The sequence below is a fragment of the Lepidothrix coronata genome, unplaced genomic scaffold, assembly GCF_001604755.1.
Source record: "Lepidothrix coronata isolate B3197 unplaced genomic scaffold, Lepidothrix_coronata-1.0 Scaffold161, whole genome shotgun sequence".
NCBI lineage: Eukaryota > Metazoa > Chordata > Aves > Passeriformes > Pipridae > Lepidothrix > Lepidothrix coronata.
Genome location: NW_016690341.1, coordinates 1,996,496 through 2,014,878, shown reverse-complemented (window position 1 = coordinate 2,014,878; position 18,383 = coordinate 1,996,496). Strand labels below are relative to the sequence as shown.

The 18,383-nt window shown below is 41.1% G+C and overlaps 1 protein-coding gene across 1 annotated transcript in view; it reads right to left on the bottom strand.

Moving 5' to 3' along the window:
* Positions 1-1,215: 1,215 nt before the first annotated feature.
* Positions 1,216-18,383, bottom strand: part of NARS2 (asparaginyl-tRNA synthetase 2, mitochondrial (putative)) — a 52,409-nt gene continuing 35,241 nt past the window's right edge. Inside the window, exons 8-14 of the mRNA XM_017829263.1 lie at positions 15,373-15,471; positions 14,936-14,973; positions 13,029-13,095; positions 11,345-11,482; positions 10,127-10,224; positions 7,889-7,915; positions 1,216-1,934 (exon numbers count right to left, since the gene is read on the bottom strand). Of these exons, the coding sequence (XP_017684752.1) occupies positions 1,790-1,934; positions 7,889-7,915; positions 10,127-10,224; positions 11,345-11,482; positions 13,029-13,095; positions 14,936-14,973; positions 15,373-15,471 (612 nt within the window). The 3' untranslated portion in view covers positions 1,216-1,789. The remainder of the gene's footprint in view (positions 1,935-7,888; positions 7,916-10,126; positions 10,225-11,344; positions 11,483-13,028; positions 13,096-14,935; positions 14,974-15,372; positions 15,472-18,383) is intronic.

Sequence of the window (18,383 nt, the reverse complement as noted above, 5' to 3'; positions counted from 1 at the left end):
AACAGTTAAGACAACATACCAAAAGGGGAGATGGTCCAAATGCAGGAAGATACTTGGGTGTGGGAACTTCTCAGTGGTTTCAAAGGGAAGGCAGGTGCTTGAACTGTTTCATGGAACCAGACTTACCAACTCAAGGCTGTACTGGGAAATGCAAACCAGCAAATGCACAATTAACACCTGCCTAATCAAGCGGATGAAGGAGACATGAAAAAGTCTTGATATGCAGATGTCTCAGTGCACGCAAGAAACCCCCCAAAGTAATGACCTGTGGTGATGCTGTTTGCGTGATCGTAAGACATAAAAGTCCCCGGCCACGGAGCACACTGAAACATGGCAGGTGCCACATGACATAAATAGGTATTTTTAGATATTGCAGGTGCAGTATTATACAGCCTCACCAGAAAGAACTGTGACTGCATTATTACCAGTGCAATGTGAGTGGATTACTATTTCTCAGTCTCTTTCATCTGCTTGGAAAAGAAGTCTTCGGGGTTGTTATGCAGCCACTTCACACTGCGTGTGCCAATTTACAAAGGGTTCATCAGTAGTAAGGCTGCTACCTTGCTTTTTCTCTTTATATATAGTTTATATTCCAGCCACAGTGGTTTCCAGAGTAGTAAGCACCATGCAAATGACCATTTGCTGGATTATGATAATTTGGAAGGGAAGAAGAACCCTCTGTTCAAATCCCAAATAAATCACTGGTTTCCAGTTGCCTTAGGCAAGTCACTTGGTCTTCCCATAGTCCTGTCTTCAAAACAGAAATGAATATTTCTTTACCTGGCAGAGAAGCTGAGAGCATAAACCCAATAAAGACTGCTAAGGAGTTCAGATCCTATAGTGATAAGCAATTATTTAATACATATGCAATTCTTGGGAGCATATGTTGGTTATTTTGCAATATAGACAAAATTGTTTGGTCCAATGAGCACATGAGAAATTTTCTCAATAACAATACAAAAGCAAAGCAACAACAAAACCCCACCAATAAACTGCAAGTTGGCTCTGGAAAGATGGATGAATGAACTCTGATCTAACTGAACATTTCTTTCTGCTATGAATGTGTGCTCTCTTGGAGACAGAAGACAGATATCTTCTGCAGAAGTTGTGCAACAAATCTGGGTATACAGAAGAGGAAACCTCTACTGAAGACATTGAAGGAAACACTCTGGTGCTGAGAGCTACAGTTTTATAACAGAAGAAGAAACCACAGAGTTACAAAACAACCCAGTACATCTTTATTGATGATTCAGAAAATCAAGCATTCACCTGACTTGCTCCAGCAGTACCAAGGTGACATTGTTCCTTGGTAGGCTTGGTTGATTTTTCCAAGGTAAGCAATATTTGCTTTTAATTCAGAGTGGGGAAAATCATGCTTTACAGTAGCCATCTTGTAACAACAAATGCATTGCTGCCATGACAATATTTTTAGGTCACACCTCCTTATTAATATTTCACATAACCCCAGCTACCTCCCAGCAATGCTTATTTAGTACCTCCATGGCCTGTACTAGTCTCATGAGAATCTTAACCCTTTAGTTAAGTGGGATTTACTAATACTCCTGAAGTGCACTGAAGACACGAGCTACTATCAAATTAACTGCCAGTGTGCGTCCATAATCTCACCAGAACATATATTATTTTCAATAGGCTAGTATGAAATTTACCAAGAGTTTCATTGATATAAAAATTATCTTGATTTCACACTAAAACACACTCAGTCATATCCTAGTATGTTATACACGGATAGTCACACCAGCAGTTTTCTCCATGTGAGTCAACTGTTGAGCTACAGGAGACAGGAGTGAGAGAACCTGGGGAAAGGAATAACATCTTTGATATTGTCAACTCCCAAGATGTACTGCAGGTAGCGTTCAAACCCCATTCCGAAGCCTCCATGAGGAACTGAGCCGAATTTTCGGAGGTCTAGATACCTGTAATTTAAACAGACAGTTACATTTGCAGCACAGTTATGCTGACATAATTAAAGCGAGCCTTTTATCTAGGGTTTTGCTTTCCATCTAAATTACTTCCCTTTGACCCTGACCACTTTGATTTCTGCCAACACAGGCGGTGTTGGTCAGGGGTGTGGAGAGGCAGAATTGTATTTGCAGAAACCCCAGGTGCAAACCCATTTAACCCAGAATAGCTATGCTTTGCTATGTTTTGTTTAGGAGTAAGAACTTATTTGGGTATGAAGAACAGCTTGAACATCATAGCTCTGCTCGTATGGAAAGCACATTTGTAAATTTTAGTACCTAAAATATTCCTAGCACAGCCACAAACCCAGGTTCCTACAGAATCACAAAACACTTCCACTGCTGGAGAGGAAGCTGCCTTCTTGGGTTTGTTTAGCCTTCACCATGCTGGTGTCGAAATCTGCCCTAAAACAAGTTCTTTCATTTTCTGTTTGCTTTTCAATAGCCTAAGTAATTTCATTTTCAGTAATTTCTTCAGAAGCCAAAGTAGGTCTTGCTGTCTACTCAGCATTCCTTCAGACTTTTTTTCTTTTAAGGTAATTAAGATGGCTTTTTGCTACTTTTTCCCCAATCACTCTTATAGACTGAGTCATTTATTTCCATAGTAAGCCAGGAAAAAAACTTGAATATATGTTCTCTAAAAATGAGATCTGGAAAAAGGTATTTTGTTTTGGAGAACAGCACCTGTTCTGCACAGAAAACAGATATCCCAAATATATGGGTGTCAACAAGATTATGATGGTTCTTCTTTAGAATTCCCTATTTCCAGCTGGACTGTAGCTGATGTGATACTGTATTTACAGCTACAAATTGTCACCAATGGTTTTATTTTAATAGGAGTGAAAAACATCTCAGTGGTTCTATTGATTTACGGGGCCGCTTCTGAGCTTGCTGAGGGCACAGAGGCATTCTTCTTTATATGAATGCACTAGTAAGGGATTGAGTGACTCTAGATGTATTACATGCTTCTAATCTTGGTGTATGAATATTTTATCATCCCGGTTTAAAAAAAAATCAAGTGCACTTAAATATAAATGCATATATATGTTTTTCTACTTAGGCAGTGGAATAGAGGGGGGGAAAACACTGTGAATAAAATTAAGATTGGATTGATTGCAATAAATGGCTTCTCAAATTTTAACTACTGTTAATGAACTGCAAAGAAATATTATATTTGTGTGTATATATATTTATATATATATATAAAATATGCATTATATATATTTGAGTGTACTTGTTTGGACATCAGAATTTTCTTGGCTTGAAGACTGTATTTTAACAGAGTGAAGCCAAAGTAATGCCAATGATCACCTTTACTTGCAAAATAAAAGCACTCTCCCACAAACTGTACGGCTGCAAGAATGCTCTGGCACTCAGCTTGACAGTATGCCTTTTATACCATGACATATTATTTTTCCTTGCAGTTCATTAACAGTAGTTAAAATTTAAGAAACCATTTATTACACTCAACTCAATCTTAAGGTTTCCCCCCCAGTGTTTTTCCCTTCCCTCCACTGGCCAAATAGTAAAAATAAAAGCACATCTTACTTCTTCCTAGTAGCACTGACACACAAAGTGCAGTTGTGCTTATACTTCAAGTTGAACTCAAGAATGTTCTCTGATCACTGGGACCCATGTGCCTTCTCTCTGTGCTGCTGCTTAGTTAGCTTGGCTCACTAAGGCTCAGCTGTATGCACCCAATACCTTATAATGAAGATTATGCTTAGGCTGTGAACATGCCGACTGCAACTGCACGGTGGTCTTCATTTCTATCCCCTTCATACAGACTGCATTAATAAGAACTTGTGTTTCTGCTAATACCCTGGGAACTGCCCCTGGGGAGCTCCACTTCACAGCTTTCCAACAGTTTGCAAGGCACCTGATAGGCAGACCTGATGCTGCGGGTGGTGACTCATGAATTAGGAAAGATCTCATAAATGTGAGGTATATGGGTGCTGGCTGTGGCAGATCACTGTGACCCAGCTCAGCAGTTCTGAGCAGAACTTGCAAACCAGCTGGTCACAACTTTAGCTGTAACTAGGAATATAAGTACCAGCACAAGGATTTCTGATGATGTCTATAACCACATCTCAGCCTTGCAAAGGCAGTTTAGACTAAGCCTAGCATCTTCTCTCCCCATTTGCTGGTAATAGAGTTTATAAAGTCATTGTAAGAAGAAGAAATAACTCAGCTTCTTCCAGATGAACAATAATAATAAATTCTACCCTTACTTATCCAGGACTTTGATCTGTAGATCTCAAAGCACTTTAAGAAGCCATTTTGGCAAAAGGAGCGAAACAAAACCCATCAAAGTTAATGGAAAAATCTATTGAATTAAACGTGCTGAGGATCAAGACTGTGAATCCTTTCTGATGACTGTGCTTAGAAGAATCAGAGGAATTGGGAAATTTTCTATTCTTCACAGATGAAAGAAAAAGTAACTGCCCGCGGATGAAGAGAAAAATCCCTTGAGACCGGAAAATGCTCCCTGAGGTTTTCCTTCTTTCAATAGTCTCCAGACATTGGATGTTTCTCACCTCAAAAACAGTCACGAACTAGTCTAGCTGTTTTTGCTAGTAACTCACACTTAAGAGGAGAGCTGAGCCCTCCATTGGTAACTGAGGGACTGTGCAACATTATTCCACAGGGAAAATAAGCTTCTGTGACCTCAGCTAGCCCCTAACTTCATGTTCTGGACCTGAGGACTGGTAGCTCTTCAGTGATTTGAATCTTACTAAAGTATGTGCTGCAACAACATCCTCCAGCAATGAATTCCAGGAGCTTGTTATGTATGTGCCACGTTAGAAGAGCGTTTCCTTTCATCCTTTTAAAGATCTATATCCTTTTATCATCATCATGAACTCCTGTGTTGCATGGAAAGGCAGTATGAAGAACAGCGCCCTCCCAGTGACCATTTATAAGCAGAATGTGTTCTTTTCAGTCTCCTTTCCAAACAAATATAATCTTGATCCTTTATGCAACACCCTTGTTAAACTGAAGCCTCTGTGGCCAGTTTGAAAAAAGTAAGACCGAAAGAACAAAGTTCTTGAACAGTTCATAAAAGTGAATATTCTACTGGAGGAAACAAGTAAAAAAAAAAGGTAATGAAAAACTACTAGTGAAATGATACTTGAAAGATCATTTTACTGAATGTTTCAGGAAATAAACATGCAAAGCATCACCAGGTTCTGATGCTGGGTCAAACACTGTCTTAGCTTTCAGGGAGCTTCTGCTCTGCTACAGCTTCTTGTGGATTCACAAAAAAAAACCATTCAGGGACACCAACCTAAAACAGTCTCATGGACATGAGTCAGATTTGGGCACATTCTGACTGGCTTTAGTACTGACTTTCTTCCTGCTTCTATCTGGCTCAGCACAGGGCTCCAGTCTCTCCCCAAAGCAAGAGTGATAGGACCAGGCAACTGCCAAGGACAGTGATGGGAAACCTGTTTTCACTGGGCTCTGAAGGAAGTTTAAAGGATGATATGAATGCTGTCACTGGCCATGGGCTGCAAGTGGCATACCAGTGGTGCTGTCCCCCAAATCCAACCTCTCCTTTCTATGCTGCCATACAAGACCTATCAAGACCTATCCAACATTCAAGCTTCAGAGAAAATTAGAAATTAAAGAGCCCAACACAGCTCAGTCTTCTTCATCCAGAGCAGAAGCAGGGCCAAGACAACACAGTAACATCCATTTGAAGATGGCAGACACCACCTGCTCTGCCACTGTGTACTTTCACCAGTGTCACACCAGATGATCAGAAAGGCACCTGGACTGTAAAGTATGAGACAATCTTCTCCACTGATGTGCATCATGATGATCAGAGTAAGGAAATGGGTGCCTTACGTGCAGGAAGACTGTCTGAAATGCTGTTCTAGCTGATGGTAGTGATTGTTCATTATTACAAAGTACCCACTGTGTTACTTTTAAGCTGGTACTTGGAGGCTGTAAACAGGGGACCTGATCCTGTTTGCAAGGAATATGCTTAATACTCCCTGGTCACAGAGAAAGCAAGTGACTTTCCAGAGTAAACTCTGATCACTCGGCTTTCCCACCTCACTTACGCAGACCTCTCAGTTTAGCCAAGATCATCATGTACAGCACTGAGCTCTTTTCTATCTACAGGTCAAAGGAAGAAGTGTGAAAATAAGATAAAATAACTGCAAAATCAAGCCAAATACTTCTCCAACTCATACTCTTTTTGGAAAGAAACCTGCACAACAGGAAAGGTGTAGTGTACTGAACAAGATTCAGAGGCGTTTGACCATGTCACTTTATCTACTTTTTTGAGAAAGTTTTCTAAAAGGTAGGAATGGCAAGAAGCAGAGCAGCATTTCAGATCACCAGTTGCCTCTTTGCCCTACGATTTTCCCACAAGCAAGGCACTCCTGAAGCTGTCCTAGAAAGTCAGATTCCACAATATCCTCATGTTTAGCAGGAGAAGAAAACAGGTAGAATCAGATACATCAATGGTTAAGGGGCTTCAAAAGGGATCACATTCTAAAGTCAGCAAATATTATATTTAAAAAGGAGTGACTCAACTATTCTTCAAGGAGTTTGCGAGCCAGCTTTGGAAACTCAATTCAATCACTAAATTGGAAGAGATTAATTTCAGTCTCTCCTGCCACCTCCACTGAAAAGATGGACACTGGCAAACTACCTACCAGTTTTCTGGCAGATTTTGGACTGCAGTCCATAAGCATCCAGAATTACTCCTATCCTGCACCTTTCTAGGACACTAGACCCTGCTATGGCAGGCGGTAACAATAGCTTTAATCTTCTCTGGGATGTTACATTATCTGTGATGGAGTAGAGTGAATAAAGGAGGAAAGAGTCTCCAAAACAAGATTACAAGAGGAAGTTTCCAGAATGTGATTGCTACTGTCACATGAAAATGCACATAGGGAACAGGCCATGTCTCAATCTTCTCTTAAGGGAAGCACGAGGCAGGGCTGCACTATCTTAGTAGTGCTGGAAGGCTCTGCTGTTGAACATCAGACTTCCTCAGGCTGTATTTCAGCACCTAACGACACAACTTACACCCTTGTTCAGGATAATCCTTCCCTCACATGAAGGGATATGGTGTATTCTGGCCCATAAATACAAATAACAAAGGAAGACATTTAATTCACCCTGTTTGCAAATGGATGATGTAAAGATCTGCCATATACTGTGCTATTCCTAAGTGATTTCATATTGTGGGAAGTGGAGAGTGAGGAATCCTACACTTACTCTTTTTTCAAGACAGCCTCCTTAATGATCAATCCAAATATTGCAGAATATTTGAATATACTCTTCTAAATTTAAAATTCTCTGCACTAGCACTCTCTCAGTAGCTATGACAAAGTACATACCAAGAAACGCTTGTCAAGAAGAACACTAAGAACCTCCTGTCGTTTTAAGAGGTTAAACTGATAACTCAAAGGTTGATCTGTCTCCTTAGGAAGACAGCTTTAATTGCTTTAACCACTTTGTTAGGGAAGATTTTTCGACCCAATTGTCCTGTCAATTGCAAAGGGTTGCAATTCATAGGGTTGTTAAAGGTCACAAATTGCTTGTGGTTCTGTAACCTGTTTATCTCACGCATGGTGGTCAGAACCTATTCAACTTCCAACACAGCCTAAAGATTTAATATCAAAAATTATTATGGGTTGTAAATGAATGCAATTCATGCAATCCTGAAAGGAATGACCTGTGCTGTGAGTGGACAAATGGGAAGGATAAACTAAGCAGCATTAAACTTTGTTTAAATGAACTGTCTGTTCCATCTAGACTGGCAGTGATGGCAGGGCAACTGGGCCAAAAAATGTTCCCTCAAGAACAGAATTAAAAAAAAAAAAGATAAATAGTTGTTTAAAGAGTCTCAAAAGAAGAAATATAGCTTGCAGAGCAAGATAGCATCTTACCATTGGTAGGCATCTGTGAGTCCTAACCTGTGAAACAAACAAAAAATTTCCTTGTAAGTAAAAGGAACAGAGTTGATCTGCACAAGCCTGGAAGAGAATGCTACAAGAAAACGGAGAGTGTGTGACTACACCCAATCCAAAAAGGAAAGGCAGAAAATGAAGAGAAATAAAGGGAAGACATGATCAGTGGCCGCCAGTTCTGGTAACTGGTAGACAATCTTGAACAGATTCCCAGCATGCTTCATAAAATGCCAAGTTTGTTTTGTCAACATACAGGATTGATCCCACCTTCACGCAAAGACTTGTACGTATTTGTAACTTTAAGCATATCGGTAAACTCTGCTTGTGAATGTTTGGAGTTTATGGGCCTGAATATTAAATTTACAATGACATGCAGCCAACCTCATTTATGGGCGAGTCAAAATGTCTTCCCTATGTGGCTCCCATTTCATAGTGCACAAAACCACTGAACTCCTGTAGCTTTATTAATGTATGCCAACTTCTGTAATGTCTTTTTCTCATCACCACTTGTATAACTTCTCTCCTTTTCCTGCCTTGGCTTAACTTGGGCAAGTTTTTGTTTTTTTTTTCTGTTTCTCTGAACATGAACAGAAAATTCAGCAGTTAAAGAGAGACCACTTCTCCCATCTTCAGTGCACTGCAGCTGTCCCTGACTTGACCTTGGAGAGCTATTGTATGAAGCATGTATAAGGAAACAAGAATCCTCTTCGTTATCTCTAAGGTTATGCTGGGTCTGCAGGAAATAGAATTTAAAAGCCTAAACAAAAGATAGGCTCAGCAAAATCAGATCCTGAGGACTCAAAACTGAGAAAAGCATGTGAAAGGAGGTGTGATTTTTCCAGGCCTTCTTCAGTGCAGAGCTGTGCTCTAAGGTCACTGAAGTCACACCCCATTTGTAGCTTGAAATACTTTCTATGACTTTCCTGATAAACAAGAAACTCTGGCTTCGAACTCCATATGGACCCTCCTCCAGCCCCACAACTTGAGGACTGTGGACTCTAGATCTTACTTGCAAAAAACTTCGAGTGAAAAACTGCAGCAGGCAACATTGTACTTTACATCAGCTGAAGCATGCCTGCTTCAGAGAGCTCACAGGGAGAGTAGCAGGAAGCACAGGGAATATCATCATCCTACACTAAAAATGGACAATCAATCTTCTGGTGATTTTAACTGCCTTGTGCCTTTTGGATTCATTATGTTGAAATGGATATTGCTTTTCTTCACTCACCAGATGTATCTGTGTGAGCATGTGGCTGATTTCAGCAACAAATTAATTCCCAGTGTGCAAATAGTATTACCCTGGGATTAATCCTCCCCCAAAATTGCTTTGCACAAGTGTATGACTGGGCAAGTAGAAACGTTCAAGTGTTGGATGAGACTTTGCACAACCTGATCTAGTGGAAGGTGTCCCTGGCCATGGCAGGTGGGTTGGAAGTTGGAACTAGATGGTCTTTAAGCTCCCTTCCAACCCAAATCTTTCTGTGATTCTACAAAAGGTTCCTTTGAACAATCAGACAGTACTTATCTATGGAGAATTATCCCATCTATAATGTCGATTATTGTTAACTAAACAGCAGCTTTGATATTCTGACATGGAATTTAGCCTAAAATTACTCAGTCACGTGATCTTTGGGAGTGGTGAAAAAGTCCATATGACACAGTTAGGTCTCAGGCACTTCCAGTGAAGCTTTCCACTGAAGTGGAAACCATATTCTCTGAAATGACACCAGTCACCAAGGCCAGCTGCATCACAGCTAGCAAAGTTTCCGACCAAAACTGCAGTTCCTCAGTTACACAGCGTGATGACAAATGTATCTAAGTTCTGTCTACACGACAACTTCCACCTTCACAATTCCCTCTCAGCCACAAAAACTGTGAAGAAAAGGCTCAAGGATGAAGTGCCTCTCATCAGATCCTGTACCAGATAGTCCCAGCAGAGCTGAGGCATTTGGCTGCCCTGGCCTCCTAGCATAAAGTAAACTTTTCTTCTCTGATGAGCTAAAACAGAGAGGCCATTTGCATACCTCCAACAGAAGCATAAGAACTTCTTCACCAGTTTGCAATCATCTACTCGTAAAAATAGATATCACAAAGACAAAAATAGGCTTTTAAATACTATTGGTTGACCTTCCACTCCTCTGTCTTGCCAACCGCTGTGGGCTGCTCAAACACTCTCCTGAGCAGGCTAGTCTCCTGGCACCTGCAGGTTTTCCATACCTCTGTAAGCGTGATTCGAGGAAGGGCAGTCGCTCTTCTCTCAAGCTGCCTCCACACAACTCCCCTATTCCTGGTACGAGGAGATCAACAGCTGCAACCTTAAAAGAAAGAAAACTAGTTGAAGTCATGCCCCATAGCCACACAGTGACTGGCAGAAGTACAGTTGACACTGATGGTTGGTTGTAAAACCCTACTGTAATTCTTCCAGAGTCTGTGACACTTAGGTAAGTATTTGCACATACTTGAAAAGTCTCTTGTTGACAGAAGGCTGGGAGGAAATTTTTCCAAGGATAAACTTCAGTAAATCTACAGAAAACCTAAACAACAGCAGTGATGTTCCACACTGAGAACATCTACAGCAAGTGGTTTGAACTGAATCTCACTAAGTTACTCTGGTCACAACCTGTGCGGGGTTATAAAGAACCCAACAGCAGCTCACAAGACAGCAAAGACACATGGACAAGTTTCCTTAAGCCCTGATTCCCTGCTCTGATGCTGTAGCTTGTGTTCAGCCTTATCTACCCCCATTCCTTGGGCCAGCTCTAGTGGATATGGTATCAATGCCACTCATGTATTGGATCCAACTATTAGGATCCAAGTGATACCACTTAGGCTCTTAGGTTTGAGCTGGCTGTCTTCTCTGTTTTGTCTTCTAGGGTTACTTTTCTTATCCCACAGCTGAAGTGGTTCTAGAACTAAAGCCACTGAAGTGAAAGTGGTACATGGTAGGGTAGCTGCTCTTTGTAGCAGAAGCAGTGCTTCAGGTTGTCTCAGTTCAACTGGGAAATCACACCTTCAAAGCATGAGGCTTGTTGATAAAGAGCTTACTTCCTGTGCCCATGTGCTATTTGAGCATTACATGGATGCTACATTTGGATGAAAAGAGAATCACAGACTGCTTCAAGCCATGCAATTCTAGGCATTTCACCTAATAGTACAGAAGTTAACCAGGAAAAGAAATAAACTATGGCAAACTTGTCTTAAGGGAATTAAGCTAAAACTTAACACTATCCCATCTCCTGAATCTTCTCCCTCCTGTTGTTCCTGCTTTGGGGATTTCTTCTACAACAGGAAAAGAACCAGACAGGATTGTCATGTCTTTTCTTGGACTTCTTGCACAGAGGCCCAGCAGATGATTATTTTCATCAGTCTATCTATCAGAAGGCCAAGACACATGCCTAGCCAAAAAAGCAGTGGAAGTGTGACCCACGGACTCACTGTGTGTTGAGGTCCATCTTCATTGTCCCGCATGTAGAAAGGCTTGAGGTCATATGGGTAGTTAATCACAAACACAGGAATCTCACCACAGTGCTTCACTAGGTACTTTTCATGTTCTGTTTTGAGGTCACAGCCCCACTGCAAAGATAGCAAAGGGGACCTGGGAACCTGCCTTCGAGTATCTTGCCCATGGCAAGAGACCCAGCAAAATCCCTGTGTAGAAGACGTGAAGCTTCGAATAATATGAAACCAAGCAAAGCAGCTTTTCATACAGGCCACTGGGAAAGTCTGCTAAGAAGACAGTTTCACAAGGTTTAAGGCACAGCAAAGCATGGCAAATAATATGATTTAACTTCACAGAGCAAGGCCAGATCAAACCCAAGCATCTGGTATCAAATCAGAAAAAAATCCCAAACAAACAAGCAAAAAACTCCACAAAATCAGCTCCCAAAAAACACCCCACCACACAAATAAACAAAACCAATCAACCAACCCCAAAAATCAACACCCAAACCACACTCCATATATCTAAAGAGAAATAGGCACCTATCCAAAGTCAGATTATTTGACCCCGCAAACTGGCCTTATTTCAGTATTACCTTTGGTATATAGAAAGCAGCTTTTTTGGGCTGATCCTCTCTTTCCTGCTGTGTTACATGTTACATTAATTCTCACTTAAGAAAACCCAGCATCCTATTAAATTCTTTGTTATCAGAAACCTCAGACATTTGCAATGCCCCTCACTTTTCCTTTCTTCCACTGATGTTATAAATTTTGTGGCTTTTGACTTGAGACCTCAAGTCCATTTATAGAACGTGCAAAGCATATTGGGGGAGTAGAAGGGGAAGACTGGAACAGACCTCCCACAGATTCTCTTCACCTGAAAATATCCCAAGTTCGCTGTCTCAGATCAAGTCAGTACAGATATGAAATCTGAGGTTCTACACCCACTGGTATGCACAGATGAAACAGTTACCCAACTGGCTAAAAAGGTGGCTTCGGCCAAAGGATTATTTTCCTCAAGGCATCAGAATGAGATAACAATTAAAGAGTATACACATGAGGTAAGCACCACCACAAATGCTGTCCCATACTGGGGTGTGTGTGTGTTTGAAATTGTGCAAAATATGATTTTTAGAAAACCATAATCCGACAGTGTTAGAAAGACTAGCATGTTATTCTTTTTCCCAGTCAACATCTATGCTTTGGAAAGAAAAGGGATTTCCTTTACATACATCTAGATTACATGGTATTTTTACATGGTATTGGCTTATTAATTGTTGTCAGACTTTTGGTGCTACCTTATTATATTTCCTTTATTTGAGGACTATTGCAGCAATCTTCTTAGATGATTGCTACTGAATCTGCAACACTCCCAGCACTACTTGCACACAGGAAAGAGAAGTGCCTTTGCTGAAGCCTTGGTCCTTCAACAGCACAGTCATCACTTCCTTCCCTGAAAGCGTTACGTGTTGTTCTGCTACAGATCTCACTCCTTATATTGCTCCCATTTCAACCCCAAAGGCCAAAAGTTTCACCTGGGTGATAACCCACAAACACCCCAGAAGGCAGATAATCTGTGCCAAGTAACAGCTCTTGTGGTATCAGAAAGAAAGGAGATTCTATAGAGTTCAGGCTGTGCACATGAACAGGCACAGGGACAAGCCACCTGGCAACAACCTACCTCTGGCTTGAAAGTGAAAGTTTGAGAAGCTTGCTTCAAAATTTCCACTGCTTCACTGTATGAAATTCTGCAAGAGGAGAAAAAAAAAGTCTTTAAGATAACTATGAAAGGAATAACAAAGTTTTCTGGACAAGTGCCATGCTGGGAAAAATAAGGAGGCACTTCCCCACCACCATGCCAACTTGTGTGTAATGTCAGACTTCCCAGCAATGCTTCTTTGGACAGAAACCAAAAAGCATTTTATATGGCAAGAACCCTATGTTTTCCTGTGCTTCAGATACATGCTGGGCAGGAAGTGCTAAGCTCTCAACACTTCTGCATTATTGCAATGTTGCATGTCAGTCAAAAGTGAGCTCTGCAGAGAATTGCTTCATAGAAATGTGTGGATTTTTTTTAAAGAAAACAATGTGCTCTCATCAGCATAGCTACAACAACATAGCTCTAGCTCAGGGTGTGTTAGGCAAAAATAACAGCCCAGGGTGCAAAGCTCTTGTCGCTCAAATGTTTCCACTTTGCTTTGCAAAAAACATGAGATTTATTTGCAGCAATATTTCTCTACTGCTCTGTCAGACTTGGGAGCAGATTCTCCACTGATTTCCACCAGCACAAAAGAACAGCATCATGGCAATGCAAACAGAAAAATTGCAGTGAATGATTGCGCCAGGTTTGATATCTGGAAATCAAGATTCAGTGGAAAAGACTTTGGCTGACAAGTTTTCCACATACCAAGCAAAATGTCATGGACAGAGGAATAACCTGACACTATACAACAGAACTATATAACAGAACTATACACTATATAACAGAAAGAATAACCTGATCAGTATAATTTCATCTTCCTGTATCATTGGGTAAATCCAATTGTAAACAAAATTCTCTAAGGAGCATGAGCTCTTTACACACAGCTACAAGGTTTCACTAACACAGGGAAGGCTTCTGGAGGAAATACCTCAAGAAGGAATATATTGCTCCATGTGTTTGGGTTATGTCAGGCCACAGTCCAAATGAGGTATATCACTGGCACAGGTTCAACGCATGTAACTGATGTGTGTAAGCCAGGAATGCCCCAGATCTGCCAGCAGCTGATGAAGAGAGAGATAGAGAGGGAGAAAGAGATGTTCTGACTCTCTTTCTTTTTCCTTGGACCATGGGAGAAGCTGAGTGGCAACTCTGTCCTCTCAGGAATATCAGTTAGGTCCAAAGAGAGGACTGAAATGGGGAGACGGTAACTTCTCTGAGGTCTTCCACGGTGCTCTTGCAGACAGAGACACAGGGAGGATCTATCACGATCCTATTGCCCAAGTGTGGCTGTAGCTGCTTAACAGGACAACCAGTGCTGGGCTGAGCAGACCTACAGTGTTCTGTGGGACAAATGGAGAGCTCCACTATTTGAAGACATAGGCAAGAGTAACGAAGGAAGTATTCTTGAGGACCAGTGAGGGAAACCCAAACCCTTCAATTCTTTAGTACACATAGAACTGGGAATAGAAATAGGAGTTGCACAACCAACTGGGAATAGAAAAAAAAAGTTGGAATTTTTAAATATCATAAAATACTTCTATAAAAAGGGAGCCACTGGAGTGGAGATGTGATTGAAAGAAGGGCACCAAGGCCAAAACCAAGCAAGATAGTGAGCAAACCACTGTGCAAGTACATGCTGGAAGGAGGATACAGTTATAGAAAGAGGATCTCATCCAGGGGAGCAAGAGCCAAAGGTCAGCAGATTCAGATGTCAGTCTCATGCAGAGATGAAAGGGTAATGACAAACAGTAAAAGGGAACTGCAGTTCATGCTCCTTTGGAGATATTATGCTAACCGAGAAGATACTGAGTTGTGAAAGAACGTATACAAAATAGGAACTCTTTCCCCAAAAGCCCTCTTCCAGATCATTTTGAAATAGTACTTACGTCACAAATTTGTTCTTCAGTATTTGTTCCAACCTGTCCTTGGTCAAAAAAAGAAAAACATAAACATATAAAGATACTCTTAAGGGTTCAGGGGCCCAGAGGAAACTCAGAAAAGTGATTTTCCTCTATATTTGAATTTGCGGGACTGCATTCTGATCTAGATATGGGTCAAAATTCACTCCCGGCCATTCAGTGCTAAAAGATTATTGAAGCTGATGATTCAGAGGCTGCCAGATGATGTGACAGCTACACTTCCACCATATCCTCTCTCTGCTGGCCTGAACAATCACTTAAGCTCAGGCTGACATTTAGCTCTTCAATTTCTTAACACAGGACAACACAGTAAAAAAAAGAATAATAAAAAATCAGCCTCCCTATAGCCAAGAACCCCCAAAATGCACAACAGGATTGCAGCTCTTTCCTGTCACATGTATTACCTTCTGTGCAGGAGCTACATATTTATGAAAAAGTTCAACATCACGAGGACATTTGGAGAGCACAGTGCTTGTTACTGTCTTGAAAAGATCTTCCATAACCTAATAGGAAAAAGAGAAATGGATGAAAAATGAACACTGCTTAGGTGTCCCAGACTACAAATGAAACACGGTACACATCAGCCAAACGGTACAGAAGGAGCTTCTGTCCTTCTGCATGGTCAGACTGCATAAGAGGGTACCAGCTTGCTAATGCTCCTAATTAGCAGGCTTGCTTAGTAGTTGAAGAGGACTGGAACCTTTATTTCTACTATGGGTTTAGGACTTCAATGTCTGCTGATGGCCTCAGTATCTTCAGTCAGGTATCTCCAGTGAAAAACAGCAGAGCTGAAATAGTCAAGCAGCAACTCTGGTCAGACAGACACATATTACAACCATTTGTGGAGACTGGTCTCAGATGAATTCTTAGTGAGGTATCTGTCCTGTAATGAGTCATTCTGGGTTTCTGCTTTGTTGTTAGAAAAAGCAGAACTAAAGGAAAGGAGAATAAACCTGCAGTGTGTAGAGCCAGCCCACCAAATGGATCCCAGCTAGAGAGATTCTGCAGAGTAAAAGCAAAGTGAAGATACACAGAGATGAGTAGAGAGCTAAAGCAGAGGACACATCAGTGCAGGGATGTTTGAGAAACTAAAAAGATGTGATTCCATTTCCCTAAACTAATGTGGATTAACTAAATGACATTATCATCCAATTTGGATATAGTTATCCAGTAAAACAGGCTTCACTCATTAAGAAATTAAAATGCCATTAAAAGCCCCCACATGCGATGCCATTTTCATCAACCTGTTGTAATTTTCTCTTTTGGTTAAGCAAAGCAGTCCATTCAGGACACTTGCTATTGTGCAGATTAAGTGTTCTCATGACTCCTCATAGTCTCACACCTGCACAAAGCAGGTAGTGGTACAACCTGTGGTATCAACTGATGATGGCCCCAATCCTTCTTCAAAATCACCCTCCTATTCTACCCTCCTTGGTAAGAACAGAACAATGCAGCTGGGCTGCACGTCACCTCAGCCTGGTATGGGACTAGGTTTTTCATAATAAAAAGTATCTCTGAAAATTCTGGCACATTCTTTTTTTTTTTTTTGTGAGCATAACAACCACTTCATTAATTGCAGGGTTGGGAGAAGCAAAGTATCCACCAATGACACTTAGGTGAGCAGCAGTCCCTAGACACAAGGCCCAGGGAAGACTGACTGTGAAAACACAAACCTGACATTCAGTCAGCAGATTAGAAGAAGCAGCAGCAGGTCTCTGCCTTACAAGCCCTTACAAGGAACCAGATCGTACAGGGTAAGAGGAACACAAGGCACAGAAATGAAGCAGCTGTGCTACTTACATAGCCTGTATGAGATGAGATTTCAGGCACATTGTTCAAACTCTTATGTTTGGATGAACATCTGTCACCTGTCCCAAGCTGCTGGAACACTACTCTGTGCTGAATAACCTCTGCATCCCACTAGCCTAGCAAAGCTGGTAAAGCAGTCCATTTTGACTCCTCTGGAGCCAAACTCAGACTCAACACTCTTGCATCAACCTGGGCCTTCTTTCTAAAAAGGGAAGATGCAAATAAAGGAACGGCATTATCATATGCAGATTAACAGTTTCACCCCTCCTGGTACTCAAACATAGAGGAAATGAAAAGCCAGCATTCCTGCTGCTGAGTGGCAAATAACCAAACAGTCAGCTTTGAACTTTCTTCAAAGTAGCTAGAACAAGGCTTATGCAAATGAAATCAGAAAACTTCTTGGCAATTCATCTGGTTTCACCAGGCAGAGACGAAGGGATTTTACATTAAGCTTCCTCTTTCTAGAAAATGAAAGTATCATCTGGTTTCAGAAAAGCATGTTGTTTAATTAGCACTTTTTTTCCTCACTGTGCGATAAAGTAACAATTAGGTTCCCACAGCATTCAACATGAGCAGCTTCCTCTTGTGGAAAAAAGATGTGGGTGGTATGGGAAAAACAATCGGGGAAATATTTCCAGGTTTGAGACTGAGGTTTTATCCTGGCAAAAAAAACCAGACACGTGGGTCATACACTGGCCTTGTCACTGCTCTTATTTATGCCAAATGTGTACTAGACACAAACAGTAGAGGGGGGGAAAAGAAAAGGAAAAAAAAAAATCTCAAACTGAGAATTTATGTCTTTAAGCAGATAGTACAATGAAGGACTAGAAAGTGGGCAATAAGAGAAATGAGTGGAGAACTGTAACCACTGGCTTGCTGAATTGAGGGAAAACGTGAGCTGGAGATACAGGTGGAGTGATTGGTTTGAACATATCCTGAAAGAAACATGTTTGATAGGAGACTTATACAGGGAAAAAGGCATTGGAATCACAGCAAGTAGCTTATCTCAGCAGTGGGACTTCTGATGTCCCAAAAGCCCATTAATTTGGTTGCTTCATAACGGCAATGTGGAAACTGCTGGTAGGAGGGCAGACAAGAAGGACAGAGGTTAAAGTTTTCCCTCCTCCCTCAACACTACAGCTTTTCTCTCTTTATTTTCACCTTTCAAAGTTCAGCAGTATCAACCTTGGCCTTCTCCAATGCTGCTGTGTTACTCTATGGTTAACTGTTCAGTTTTAATTAGGAGCAGCTCCCAGGAGTATTGCTTAATTTTAACTTGGATCTTTTGATACTGCAACTTATCCTTTCCCAAATAAAATTATGATCAGAGTTGAAACAGGAAATCATCAATAAAACAGCCGTAAATGTCAGCAGCAGCAACTGGAGGTGCTGTGCACTCCAAGAAGAGTTCAAATCATCATCCCTGTTACATAAGACACTTTCAGAAAAATCGCATGACCTGCCAGTAGGATTTTTATTTATGTATTTACCTGAGGCATGCATATGGATGCAGTGTAGATCACAGGCTATTTACATATGAGACACTCACCAGTGGAGTATTATTTCTTGCTCTCATGCTTGGACACACACACCATACATGTGTGCC